At 32.5% G+C, this 14,590-nt stretch overlaps 3 protein-coding genes and 2 pseudogenes across 6 annotated transcripts; 2 read left to right on the top strand and 3 right to left on the bottom strand.

Annotated features, from left to right (window-relative positions):
• Nucleotides 1-1,906: 1,906 nt before the first annotated feature.
• On the bottom strand, nucleotides 1,907-2,914 carry AT4G08275 (annotated as a pseudogene; the record flags this gene model as incomplete). Its single annotated transcript has 1 exon — nucleotides 1,907-2,914.
• Nucleotides 2,915-7,503: 4,589 nt separating this feature from the next.
• Nucleotides 7,504-7,803, bottom strand: AT4G08270 (glutathione S-transferase T3-like protein; the record flags this gene model as incomplete). Its single annotated transcript, NM_116896.1, has 1 exon — nucleotides 7,504-7,803. One exon carries the CDS (start codon nucleotides 7,801-7,803, stop codon nucleotides 7,504-7,506), a length of 300 nt encoding a protein of 99 aa, NP_192567.1.
• Nucleotides 7,804-8,210: 407 nt separating this feature from the next.
• AT4G08267 (hAT transposon superfamily protein) lies at nucleotides 8,211-9,054 on the bottom strand (the record flags this gene model as incomplete). Its single annotated transcript, NM_001160742.1, has 3 exons — nucleotides 8,211-8,253; nucleotides 8,526-8,821; nucleotides 9,013-9,054. The coding sequence occupies 3 exons, from the start codon at nucleotides 9,052-9,054 to the stop codon at nucleotides 8,211-8,213; spliced, it is 381 nt and encodes a 126-aa protein (NP_001154214.1).
• A 1,238-nt stretch (nucleotides 9,055-10,292) lies between these two features.
• Nucleotides 10,293-11,729, top strand: AT4G08264 (annotated as a pseudogene; the record flags this gene model as incomplete). Its single annotated transcript has 1 exon — nucleotides 10,293-11,729.
• Nucleotides 11,730-13,770: 2,041 nt separating this feature from the next.
• AT4G08263 (DNA-binding storekeeper protein transcriptional regulator-like protein) lies at nucleotides 13,771-14,304 on the top strand (the record flags this gene model as incomplete). 2 transcript variants are annotated; one of them, NM_001160740.1, is made up of 2 exons in its annotated part: nucleotides 13,771-13,880; nucleotides 14,085-14,304. In NM_001160740.1, the coding sequence occupies 2 exons, from the start codon at nucleotides 13,771-13,773 to the stop codon at nucleotides 14,302-14,304; spliced, it is 330 nt and encodes a 109-aa protein (NP_001154212.1). The 2 variants fall into 2 exon arrangements, with proteins under 2 accessions (NP_001154212.1, NP_001154213.1); NM_001160741.1 differs by lacking the exon at nucleotides 14,085-14,304 and having other exon boundaries at nucleotides 13,771-14,070.
• Nucleotides 14,305-14,590: the final 286 nt, after the last annotated feature.

Genomic DNA, 14,590 nt, shown 5'->3' with positions numbered 1-14,590 from the left:
ACCAATATCTGACGGCAGTTCAAAGACGCGTTTAATTGAAGTTATGAAGATTTCCAAATTTGGCCAAGAACTTTCCCTTATTTTTAAAGAATACCGACACGTTTTCAAACATATATAGATTTTAAGGTCATTGTTTAGACCTAAGGTTGAAGAGACTAATCTCCTTTTCTCTTTTGTTTTTGGGAGCCAAAACCCTGTGGAGCTCCTTCTGAGAGAATCTTTCTAAACTATATTCTCTTATTGTTTCTTACATTGATTTCTACTTTAAAGATGTTTTGTTTTTTATGATCATGTCTGAGTAGTTCTTCTGTTGGGTTTAGGGATTATCAATTAGGGATTTGGATGAATTAGTAAATCGAAAACCCTGTTAGGATAATATATTTAGAATTCTTCATCTTTGATTGTTCTTAATGCTATTTCTAGAGTAATTAACTAGAACTTGATTTTAGGATAATAAGTATACCTACCATAGGTACCTGTTATCAGAACTATCTTAGATGAGCCTAGTATTTAATTAGATGCGGACTAACATCGGTTTAGAACTTTAGATACTTATGTGAACTTATCAAACCTGATTATAATGCTTGTTTAGGTCTAGGGATTTACAAGAGAGTTGGGATCAATACTATTAAGCATAATGAGTAACACGGCACATCACCGGTTACTCTATAATAGTGATTTGAGTTCTAGAATAGTTCGATAATAATCTTAATTTACTGCTAAATTTCCTATTCTGATATTTCCTGAGAATTTTCCTAAACCCGACGTATTAATCATCTGAATCTTCAATCTCTTTTATTGCTTTCTTGTCTTTTATTTTATAATATTTTATATTTAGTTTAATTTAAAACTGTTAGTCTATTGTGTGATCTGAGAACTTTGTAGAATTCGATCCCTAAGTGCTATAACAATCTCTTTATTTGAGAGAGTAGTCATTAGGGTAATTTGACTCATATTAAAACGCTAAACCAGTTGTTCAAAACGCTCCAGAACCCTTAAAACCGCAACCGCACGTTTCCGTAAACTCCCGCAACCGTAACTGCACCCGTTGCGTTTAAACTAGTGAGGCTTAAGCCCTGATATGAACTTTTTACTGTTTGTATTTTGATGTGTTTTTTTCTTTTTCACAAGAAAAGTATTGTATTAAAAAAAAAGACAATTACACATGGCCTAAAAGCCCAATAAAAGATTAGAGAAAGTTTTAAGCCATTGAGGTTCATCTAGAATCTAATCTCGCTCACAGGAGAAGAAATTGGATTTTGACTCGATTATGAAACTAGTGTCGTCAAATGTGGGTAGAAACACGTGTCAGATGAATAGTCAAAAGTGAACCGACTTCAACTTTCCCGTCAGAGCTTCGATTTTGGTGAAAGAATCACTCTCAATTTCTAGTTATAATAAAAGTAGAATATAAGTTCGAAAATTTGAAAACAAAAATGTAATTAAATCATAATATAATACTTAACCTAGACAATGCTTGAGTCATTTTCTAGTATTCATAGGAAAATAATTTAACAGTTCAATTTTCACTTCAAAACATAAAATTAGGGATTTTAACTTCTCTCCTTTCATTTTTCATAAAACAATCCTATTTTTCTTTTCTTATCATAATGAAATAATATTCTCTTTCGTAGATCATCCAACTAAAATCAATGATTAGATCAACAAAGGTACTTTTGGGTTGAGATTGTAGTTTTTGGATATTCATTTATTTCTGACTAGTATAAATATATAATAGAGTAAGAAATTGACCAAATATAAAAATAATAGATAAATGTAAGGCTTGAAATATTTATGTTTATAGGAGCGCATGCCTCTTTCCTGAGATGATATATGTATAATATTAAAATACATGTGCTCATTTCGTATTATTTCATACATAACAATAATATAGTTGTTGTAATCCTTATTGTAACCCTTATTGTAACCGCCCTGATTCTATATTATAGCTGACATCCTCAATGTGACTATTCACCCCTTCTACATTTGATAATGCTCTTCCTTGGTGATGTAATGAACTTGCTTTTGTCGAATTAGATACAACTTCTCCAACTTATCATTCAAAGCATTGATCTCCTTCCAAGGCTTCTCATCAGAACCTCTCGAGCTTCTTACAGTCTTCTCAAAATCCTCATTATAGTTCCCATCTGATTGAGCCAGATTCTCTACTAATTCCCAACCTCTTCAACTTCCTTATTCAGGAAATTCCCATTAAAGGTTGTGTCAAACAAGATTTTGATCTTTGGAAGAGCTCCTCTGTAAAGGGTGCTGAGTAATGATGCCTTCTTGAATCCATGGTATGGACACTGAGTAGTGATGCATTTAAATCTCTGTCATGCCTCACGACAGGATTCAAAGTTCTTCTGGTGGACGCCTGCTATTTCATTTATCAGTCTCGCTGTTCTTGAATTTGAGAAGAACTTGGCTAGGAAGGCTTTCTTGTTGTCATCCCAAGAACCAATGAAATGAGGTGGAAGAGTCTTCTCTCAAAGGTGGGCTTTGTCCCCTAGAGAGAAAGGAAACAGTCCAGCTTGAAGTTATCCTCACTTACTCCATTTATCTTGGTTAAGCTGTAGAGCCTGTCAAAACTATCCAAATGATTGAGTGGATCCTCTATTGGCAAACCATGAAATTTGTTTCCTTGAATCATTGAGATCAATCCACTTTTGATCTCAAAATTGTTATTTTGGACATGAGGTGGAACAATTCCAGTGCGTTGGTGATGATTCTTTGGTGTATCACCATCACCAATATTCCTTTGCAACTCATTTTCATTATGAGCATATGCCATCTCTACTTGATCCTGGTGATCTGTAATGGTATTGGCTCTTTGATCTTTCAATTCGCTAGGTAACTGGTTAATGTTGTTGTTGTAGCAAATGAGATTGTCTGATCCTTTGGATCAAATGTGCATGCAAGAACGATGAGCTTACTCGATCAGAAGTCGAGCTCTTTGGTCGAGCTTGTACCTGCACAACAAAGACAAGTAGATAAAAATAGAAATTAGTATCCAAGATAATGTAAATAGAACTTGATCTCAATGATGCCAAAATCTTGAATGTAAAAAACAAACACCCAAACGGCAACAACGCCAAATTGATACTATGATTTTACTCAGTTCAATTCCCCTAGATAGCTATCATAGTCTTTATATCACTTGAGGTGTCAATCCAATTAGGTGAGATGTTAAGAGACAAGATGTGATCAGATAGATTTTTTAGTAGCTAACAACCTAAAGTGATCATGCAAAGAAACAAGGAAACTACATACCAAGAGCTATCATGCATAAGCTTGAACAAGGAAACTAAACAACTTAGCAATGGTAAAAAGCGATGCAAAAGCAATAAAGTGAAGCAAATAAGTCGAGCTAGAAATCGAGTATGAAGATAACAATTGAAATTCATATAAAAGTCCTAAGGATGGGGTTATTGATTATGGTAGAATCCTTAATATATTTGGACGGCTAAAAAAATCAATCAAACTATCCCTAGACGACATGTTCATTAACAGATTAATCCACTCTCATGATAGAAATCAACTCTCATTGACAAAATTTCAGATTCAACTCTCATTGACAAAATTTTACTAAACAAGCATTAAGATCCAACCTATTAAAGCCAATAAACATCCTCAACATCCAATCTTTTGGGCTAGGAATGTAAATCTTTGAAATTAGTTGGTTCAAAGATTTCATGAAACACTTTGTGGGCATGGAAATGTCTAGGCTCAACTTCCAATTGATCAGAAAAGAAATAACTTGAAGGACTATTAATCAAAAAGGGAAACCATGCAAATAACTATTTAACCACCTAAAGAAACTAAAAATTCCACTAAAAATCTCAATCCAATCCTCAAGAACTCTAAAACTACTCAGACATACTCAAGAACACAAACCCATAAAACATGGAAAAACCAAAAAGTCGTTAAAACTCAAGTATGTTGTAGCTTAGACAGAGATAAACAAGATTACTGAAGGAAACAAATGCAAATACTCAATAGATCCACATGAATTTGGATTAGAAATTGTAGATAAGTTATTGTCCACAGGATAAAAGTCTTTTTTGGTCAATGATCTAAGGTGTCCCTAAAACACAAAACGACAAAATATTAAGTCGGCTTAACATGGGCTGGACGTGTTATCAAGTTTTTCGGTCGAGCTGGAGTAACTCTTCGCGGTTGATCTTCTTTCTTCCTTGCTCGACTTGATGTCGAGTTCCTTAGTCGAGCTCCACTCTATCCGTCTTGCTTTGGTCTTTTCATCGAGCTAGTTCTCCTCCATCATCCTTTGGTTCCAAAATATGCTCAAAGCTCTTGTTCCAAAATATGCTCAAAGCTATGCTAATACATGATTATCAAAATAACAAAAAACAACGCAACATGACTATGAATGCACAAGAACAAAACTAATCTAAATGCAAAGGAAATGTATGCTAAAAACATGTAAAATACAGAGATATCATTCTTCAAAAGCTATACATGCACACTAATTTGAATGGACTTCATAATTCAATTAAAGAAGTATTGTAAGCTTTAACGATCATGACCTTAAGATCTTGAAGATCCATAACATCTTGTATCGATTCTATCTCTGTGGTCACCGGAAGAAAAGACGCCATATTCGATGTGAGCTTGTTAGACTCAAATTTGAAAGCTAACACTTTATTTGCTTCTGAAATAATAAAATTCAGACCTTCGGAGGCAAAAGCTCCATAACCAGATCCTAATCTTCAATAGATGCACACCAATTAGTCATATGGATATATCAATGTCTTCTTCCATACTATTATCACCATCACCTTCCTCGTTGTATGTGAAAGGATGGATACATGTTATATGACCTTGTTTTAGTGGTTTATATTTGTGCGTTTCACTTCAGTCCTCTCGACTCCAAAGATGCAGAAGTGGCATACCATTTTTCATTGCTCTATCATTTTAGCATTCACATCAATTTTTTTTATATGTGTCTTATTTTTTTACTGAATATATTTATTAATTGAAGATTAATAAAACAATAAATATATTAAAAAAAGTTAACAATGTTGTTGTATTTATATATTTATTGAATATTTATAGATTACCAAGCATATAGAAGAAATCACACATGCTTCCTACTTTCAAGACCGATCATAAGTATTAACTAAGACTACTTAAATCTGTAATAGTTATTTAACTTTTTGGGTATTAGAAAATTTTCTCTCCTCTTATGGCGTTGACCTAAAACATTTCAAGTATATTTAAAAGTTCATTCGATAAATAATTATTGTAAAGCCCGTGAACCGGAAAATCGGTTAGGATTTGTATTTAAATCGTCCGGTTTAATCGGTTGGGTTAATTGGAAACCCTAGAGTGTGCCTATAAAAGAAGAAAACTCAAAATTAGGGCTTTAGTTAGCCACTTTTCATTTTATAAAGGAGAAAAAGAGAGAGAAGGAAAAGAACCAGAATCGTTAGGGTTTGGGAGGAAACGGTTTCGACATATCAAATCGTGGTCAAAGTTTTGTGAGACACGTTTTCTCATACGCGAATTAGGACCAGCGAGGATTTTAACTGAGATCGTAGTCTCATCTGGTTTCCGATCGGCACGAGTTTTTGTGGGAAGCTTTGTGATGTCTAAGACTAACGTTTCACCGGAGGGATTTAATAGTTAACGGTTGGTTTGTATTTTAGGGTTTCGTCTTTGAGACTGTTTGTTTCTGTTTTTCATGTCCAGTTTGCTTCAAGGTTGCTTTTGGTTGTGACTTGTTGTAGGACGTTTCTGGACTGTTTCAGACGCAAGGAGAGTCTCTCCTGGGTTTAATTGTTGTTAGAATCAATTTGTTAAGGTGAGTGCGTGACCATGAGCTTATCTGAGCGATTGGGTTGTATGATTTGTTTTGTGTGATGATATGTAGATGTGGTGAATGTGTTTTTGGGTGAAGTGTTCAGTGACTGGTTTGTTTATGTTTGTGGTTATACCCCTTTTATTTGCTTGTGTGTATAGCTCGTAGATGGGAGGATCGCCTCACTAAGTATTTATGATAATACTTACGCATCTCTTTCTTTTTGGTGCAGGTAAAGATAAAGTGTGATCGTGGAATCATAGCAAGGAAGAGAGGATGATCTACGAACTCATTTGTTTATTTTAGTGTTTTGGTTATTGGAACCGGTTAGGATTGTGTTAGGATTGTTAGTTATTCTTGGTTTTGTTGGTTGAATTATTTATTTATTCATAAAATAGTATTTTTGACTTGCGGTTTAATTGTTGCTTTATTGGTTGATTTAATTAAGTATTTATGAGAATACTTAATTATGTTTTTTAAAATAAAAAAAACGGGTCCGGTTGTTTCAATTATTTATATTTATTGATATTTAAGATGAATAAAATTTAAGTTAAATACAAATGTATCAATATTGTATTTTGTTTTTACAAAATATGTTATTAGTAATATCATAATTTGAATTTTAGTAACAACTTCTTCCAATTGATCCTATTTTAAATTTTAGACACATTTCAGTTTTAAAATTACTATATTACAATATTAATCTATTGGGTATTTCTAAAATTTATGAAAGCAGAAAAGTCATATTTTTTAATTTTCAAAGAATATTATATAAGAATTCTTATGATGAGATAATTGGCTCTAAACCAAATGACCAAACCGTAGGAAGAAATAGAACCAGATTACCAAGAGTAATTGGCTTAATCAATTGTTTTATGCAAATAATAAATATTGGTCTTCCTTAGAGCATCCCCAATAGTTAAGAACCATTAACCTTGGACCTTAACAATAATTTCTATTAAATATTTCCTGTTTCTAAGTTAAGAACAAATAAAGGATGCAAATGGTTGCATATGGATGAAAAAATTGAAAACTTCTAGTTGAATGTTTTTGAATAATATACATCTCATTCCTCTGTGAAATAGGAGATGAACAAGCTAAAAAAATAATTCTTTATAATTACTTCATTTTCAAACTTATTCATTTCAAATGCTAAACAATTTGGATGAATGCTCATTCAACTTCTTAATTTTAGTCAACCATTTGTACCCGAAGAGTATCTAAAGAAAAAAGCGCTCGTATGGTTCTTAAGGGGAAAAATTTAATTTTTTTTTGTATTTAGATGTTTTTCACTACAAAAAACCATACACACAACAAGCATTCATAGAAAGAAATAGAACAATTCGGAGACGAAAGTGAAACAAGATTGCCACTTTCACTTTGGCTTTGGTTCCGATGCTCTCCAAAATTAAACAAACACAAGTTTTATGATACTTGCTTTGTATTTTTCCTTTGAAAGATAACAGAGAAACCAAACCTGAAAAACAAACAAGAAAAGCATTCAATAGACCAAACCAATTAACAGATTTTGTCTTGCCAAAATTAAACAAACAAAAATTCATACAAACACTAATTCATTCATACACACAAGTTCATACAAATAAAAGACATAACTTGAAACAGAAAGACATAAATTGAAATGCAACAGAAACACAAATTAAATTTTGTGTTTAAAAACATGTGAGTTATTTGTTTGTCATAGAGAGCACATTCGTATCAAAAAGTGGCTCTGTTTTCAAGAGGAGACTGTCCAGCATCTTGTTCTTAGATAACCCCTCTTTCATTTCGTTATCCTTCTTCTTTATCTCCCACATAGACTGGGAAGCCTTCTCTTCGTCTTCAGTAGTTGTTGGCTTGCTTATAGTCTTTTTTCGTCTTTGCAGGTAAACACCAATAGGACGATGCATTGCTTCGTCAATTCCATGAGAAAGTGGTTGGGGGTTTGAACATTCTGCAGCCTCGTCACACTTCCTTCTTTTTGACATTCCCCTTACTATAGTAGAGGGAGCTGAACACAATTTCTAATCATGGCGAAGCTCTCTCCAAGCATGCGCAAAGGTGAACTTAACCCCATAGTCGTTGTCGTAGATGTTGTGTGCTAGTGTCATGATAGGAACATCATCATACATATTGGTTTCTTCAGTGTAGCTATCTTGTTGACTAGTTAAGAGTTCCACAAAGCTTGATGCATTACTATATGGATATGAATTCATAGCCTAGTTTTGTGGTTGGAGTTAAAAGGAGAATGATAGAACAAAAGGAAGTGTTTTTGGTTTTGTGTTAATGGTGTATTTTAAGTAGATCAATATATAACAAGATGACGAGTTGTTTCTCTCCTTTTTAAAGATATACTTCTTTACATCTTGAATCATAATTTCCCACCATTCATACACTAGATGAAGAGAAGGTTATCAATATCTACAGCTCTAATCACACTATAGATGGAAAAGTGAAAGATAAAGCATATTCAAGCTCATCCCAAAACAGCTCATCTAATATCTTCTTCTAAACTGCAGATTCTCTATCCACACCATCTTCTTTATAATCATCCCATTTAAGACTTATTATCATTTGTTGTAGTCCAGCTTTTTTTTTTGAATTGTTTCAACATCACAACTGTAGAGGCAAACCTGTGGAAGTAAAATTCAGTAGACTTTATATTTAACAATGTACGGAAGATTTAAACTAAACAAAAGATATTACAAACCTTCTAGAAGATATTGTAAGGAGCTTAAGATCACAATGTTCAGTAAACATTACAAGCCTCACTCCATAGTTCATAATGCTATTCTTGATCCACGTCACATTTTCACTTATAAACTTTATCCAATAACAAGCTTTATATACAACTTCATTGTTTCTTGTGCTCAATGATGGTGCACATGTGTTCTTCAACGCAAGGTTCAAAGTATGAACCACACATGGTGTCCAAAAGATAGTAGAAAACTTGGCTGAAATAAGTGCACCGGATTTTACATAATTTGAAGCATTATTGGTGACTACCTGAACCACATTCTCATGTTCAACCTCCTTTATGCATCCTATGATCAAATCTGCAATCATTTCATTGTTTTTTGTTTCACCTTGACTATTGATCGACCTTAACATATCATATGACCACTCTCATTTGCAGCAATCAAGTTAAATATTGGTCTTCCTTGTGGATCCGACCAACCATCAGTACATATACTAACTCCTTTTTGCTTCCTTGTGTTCTTCAAAGGATGCAAATGCATGTCAATGTTTTTTCTTTCTTTTTGAAGAAGGGTAGTGCTCAGAGAATTATAACCAGGAACATATCCTAGAATTTGTGATGCACGTACAAATGAGTTACGATAGTAAGGATTCTCGCAACGTTATAAGACAAACCAACTGTGTAGAACATTCTAGCTATCTCGCCATCACATTGCTCTAGAGTGGAGGGGTATACAGTCATAGAGGTCAATTGACGCTGGTGGAAATTTAAAAAAATAGCTGAAGTCTTATTAAATATATTGATTTTAATCCAATAAGAGTATTGACTCTTATAAAAAGATTACGTTAAAAGACTTATAATATTTAAGCCCATCTAAAAAAGTTTACGTTAAAAGACTTATAATATTTAAGCCCATCAATAACATTGTACTTATATATAGAATTAAGCCCAATAAAATTTGTTTTAAAAGTAAATATACCATAATTAAGCCCATTAAGATAAACTATCCTATTATTTTAACATTTTTTTGTTATTTAAAAAAGTTTCAGCTTCTTCTTCCTTGTTTTTTTTTTCTTTCAATCTTCAATCGTGAGTTCGTGACTTGTGAGATATTAGACTCAACAAAGACTTAACATTGGAATTTAAGATACTTTTATATTATTTTGTATATTATATTTCATTAACTAATTCAATCTAATATTTAAAGAACTTGTGTTTGATTTTAGTTTTGTTACTAATTCTTGCCGATGTTAATCGTTTAGTAAATTAGTACTAGTAGTAGTAGACTCTTAGTAGTCTCGTACCAGTAAGGAATCATATAGTGATTTTGGTTAATAAGAAAAAGGATTCATGAATCATGACTTGGTGACTACGCATGATGAGAGTAGCTGTCCATAATTGGCTATTTTCTCCCTGTTTCATCAATACGGTACAAATTATACAACATAGCTTTATAATTTAAATGTGTGTGTTGTGTATTAATGTGTTATTTGACTTTAGAGATTATAAATATTTAATCTGATTAATAAAAAATTCTTACACAATTTTAAGCAAATAGCAATTGGAGGGGTGTTACGACGTTTTAATCTAAAATAGTTTTATAAGTATGACTAGGTGGAATATATTGTGGAGAAAGAAAATTAATTTTTGCTTGTATTTTTACTTGTTCAGAGATCAAGCTCAAAATCAAGGTGGAAGTGATAGCTTTTTATCAACTAGTTTTTGTGGTTGGAATAAAGGGTTGGATCAACATGCTGGTAGATGAATCTGCTGATCTATCAGATAATGAGCAAAGTCAAAGAAAGGTTTGTTGGCATTATTCACGTTAAGGATACAACTTCTTTATCTCTAAAGTATGCTATTGATTATTTCTTTGCTAAATATGGTTTGAGTTTGAAGAAGGTGAGAGGACAAGGGTACGATGGAGCTAGTAACATGAAGGGAGAATTCAATGGTCTAATGTCACTAATTTTGAAGAAATAGTTCTGCATATTACGTTCATTGCTTTGCTCATCAACTTCAGTTAGTTGTCATGACAGTTAGAAAAAAGAAGTTGGAGAATTTTTTGACATGATTTCTCTTTTATTGAATGTGGTTGGAGATTTTTGCAAAAGAACATATAGGATCCGAGAAATCTATCGGCAAAAAGTGGAAGAAGGGATTAGCAATGGTGAAATAAAGACTAAAACTGGGTCGAATCAATAAATTTATCTTCAAAGACTTGGAAATACTTGTTGGGGTTCACATTATAAGACTTAACTGCGACTTGTTGAGCTGTTTTCGTCTGTAGTTAAAGTTCTCGAGTATATTCAAGATAAACACATAGACTCCACCAAAAGACAACAAGCGTATGGTATTCTCAAGTATTATCACACTTTTAACTTTGTTTTCTATCTATAGTTGATACTGTTTATTTTGGGTCTTACTAATAACTTATCAAAGGCTTTACAAAAGGAAAAACCAAGATATCTTGAATGCAATTTCATTGGTAGAATCCATTAAAAGTCAATTGCAAAAGCTTAGAGATGATGGACAGGATGATTTTATGGCTGAAGTTAGTTCTTTTTGTGAGGAAAATGACATTGGAATGCTCATAATGGAGGAAGAATTTGTTGATCCAAAAAGACCAAGGAAAAGGACGGCCATAACCAACTCGCATCACTATAAGATGGATTGTTTCTACACAGTCTTAGATATGCAACTCTAAGAGTTTAATGACCAGTTTGATGAGGTAAATTCTGAACAACTTATTTGCACATCACCCTTGAGTCCAATTGATTCGTTTTGTCAGTTTGATAAGTGTTTGCTCATGAGATTGGCTGAGTTTTATCCATACAACTTTGGTATTATGGAGCATAAATCTCTTGCTCATCATCTTGACATCTATTTTGATATTATGCAAAAAGATTAAAGATTACAAATTAAAAGAGTCTAGGTGATCTTACTTGTGTGATGGTGGAGATAAGAAAACATTTTTCACATCCTTTGGTATAACGGCTATGAAGCTATCTTTGATTCTTCCTATTGCGACAGCAACCGTCGAAAGATGTTTCTCTGCAATGACTTTCAGGAAGACGACCTTGCATAACTGTATTGATAGATGTGCTTTTAAGTGAGTATCTAATTTTTTTAATTCTAAAATATTTACTTAACACTATTATAAATGAATTGGTGGTACAACAATTTCAAATTATGAGTGAGCATCGAGGGCATCTTTAAGATGTCTATTTTTGTTGAGGTTTTTATGGTTCTAATAAAATTTATGCGTTAGAAGAAAAGTATTTTGACCCCGATGGATAGATTTATGCATTGCTCCCTAACTTCTATCTGAAATGCTTTATCTAAAGGACCCCTTCCTTGTCTTTTCTTTGGATCAGACTCGCTTGTGTTAGGAACTTTATAGCTCATATCATAATCAAGAGAAGAACTACATGATTTTCTTGATGACGAAAGCAATGAAACTTCTTAGGGAGCTGCTCATTTTTTCCTCTTCTTACATTCGTTCTTTGCGCCTAGTTTTGGTGTAACGGCTATATTTCGATTCATCAATCAACAAACTTTCTTAGGTGAGTTTTTTGTTGACGAGTGACTTTCAAGCATCCTTTAATTCCCTTAACTCCCTCTTGTAACAAATGAGTCATAACTCTACTATCTATGAGATCCAACGTATAAATTATTGCAAATTTTGCATTCAAATCTCTATGATCCTTCTCCTCCCAACTTCTCAATCTTTTCCACATAGATCCACATAGGTACTTTATCATCCACAGTAGATGACTCATCAATATTTAGAGGATCTTGACCTTGAGACATACTAGCGATTTCCTTATATATCTAGAAAAGAAAAATTCATACCTTCTATGCATTTAAACAGTAATAATAAACTACGAACAAGTACATATATATTAAGCTAAAAATGAAACAAAACCACAAAACAGAGCACAACAGTTAAACAATTGACAGAGTAAAAAAGTTGTCGTTACAAACAATACTAACAACACCATAAATTATACAAAAAGCAAAGTAAAATTAGACTAATATTCAGAAAATAGATTTGAATTCAAACGGTCAAACGGTCAAAATACAAAAGGCAAAGTAGTATTTTAAAATTTGTAACAATCAAACAGTCGGACCGAGATCAAAATAATTATTACAAATTTTAAAATACTACAAAAATATTATTATTTCAAATATTTCAACCAACTAATCTGAGTTTAGGTTATAGATACTATAACTATATAATATTTATTTTATATCAATCTAATTTATATTATATTTTGATCTAATATTTTTTCTATTCTACTCTTCAGTTTCAAACTCCAAAAATTGACTTATGGTTGCTATTGTGTCGTAAGCAAACATAAATAACATTTTATACTAATCTGTGTACATTATAAGTTATTAAATACAATATATATCACAAAAACAACAAAATAATCATATCTTTAACAAAAAATTATTACAACATATTTCTTAAAATATGAAATCCCGCACGTATGTGAGGGTCATGATTTAGTAGTATTATACATTTGCTCACACCAATACATCTCTAGTTGTGAGATTAATGCAATCTTGAGATAATTTCTTAAAATCTTGATATATGATATTGTATTTTCCTGTTTGAGTATATTTTCCATATATATGGTTGATCTCATTAACCAATTAAAGAAAATATTACTCGATTAGTTAGCATTTAGTTTTAAATTTTTAATAGACTGAAATACCAAACGGAAATTCACTTACCAAAATCGGAATTATTAGCATTTAGTTTTTGAATTTTAGATGTACACTATAAACCCCGTAAAATTAGTCAAAACAATTAATGTGATTTATGATAATTGTAATTAAGGAAAGAAGATATTACTCGATTATTAATTATTGATTAACTGAATCATTAATCTCATTAAACAATTAAAAGAAGATATTACTAGATTAGTTAGTAGTTAGTTTTAATTTTTTTAATATACTAAAAATACCATTCGGAAATTCAGTTACCAAATCAGATTTATTAGCATTTAGTTTTTAAATTTTAGATATACACCATAAATCCCATAAAATTAGTCAAAAATAATGTGATTTATGATAATTGTAATTAAGGAAAAAACCAATTGCGATATATATTTTCGATGCAAAATCTTAAAACCGACCAACTTCTCAATTTTTAATTTAAATCGACAGATTCTACAGCTCCAACTTCTCATAACAAACCCTAAAATTCTAAAAGCTTTCAAATTTATCTCTTGTTTCAATAATTCCGATGGTGAAGAATAAGCAATCGCAGCCTTTGGTTACTCCATCGAATTCGCATCTCTGGCGAAGAAGCCGTTGGAAGTCGTCGCATCAACTTCGAAGAATCAACGAAAACAGGTTAAAATTACACCGCCGGAGTCTTCTAGCGACGAAGAAGAAAACTCAGGTTCTTCATCTGAGGAGGAGGAGGAAGACGATTTTGGTAAGAAGACTCCAGAAACTGCTGTTGTCCATCAAAATTCAGATTAAGAGTTGGAGACTGAGAATGAGTCGCTACTCTTGTGAAGCCAAAGAGGAAGAAGCTTAAGTTGATGAAGAAAGTGATTGGTTCGAGAGGTCGTTTGTTGGTGGTGCGTTTAAGGAATTGGATTTGGGGGTTGATGAAGAGACATGGAAGAAGAATTGGAGGTTGGTACCGATGAAGAAGAGGAAGAGGATAGAAGAAAAGGTGAAGTCCGTGCAAGCTGATGAGCTCAAAACGATGTGGGAGAAGATTGACGTTGTGCATGAAGCGAGATCTTTGATGGCTAAATATGTTTAGTCTTTATCTATTTAGAGATGCATTTGCCTATGTTTTTCTTTTTGGTTTTGTGTTGGAACCTTTATGACTTTCAGGTTTATCTTCTTTTGGAACGGCTAATTAGTTAGTATCTATTGCATCTTTTTTTGGGTCTAAGTAACAGCAAACAATCTCATGGCTATTCATATGTTTTATGTTAAGATGTTTTTTGGATAATCTTTGCTGATGACTAAAGTTAGCTTCTCTGCATCTCTAGCCACACAGTTGAACTGTTTTTAACCAAACAGAGAGAGCAAGAGAAACATGG

Source organism: Arabidopsis thaliana, chromosome 4 (genome assembly GCF_000001735.4).
Source record: "Arabidopsis thaliana chromosome 4, partial sequence".
Lineage (NCBI taxonomy): Eukaryota > Viridiplantae > Streptophyta > Magnoliopsida > Brassicales > Brassicaceae > Arabidopsis > Arabidopsis thaliana.
Note: the sequence above shows the minus strand (reverse complement) of the source record. Positions and strands in the feature narration are given on the sequence as shown.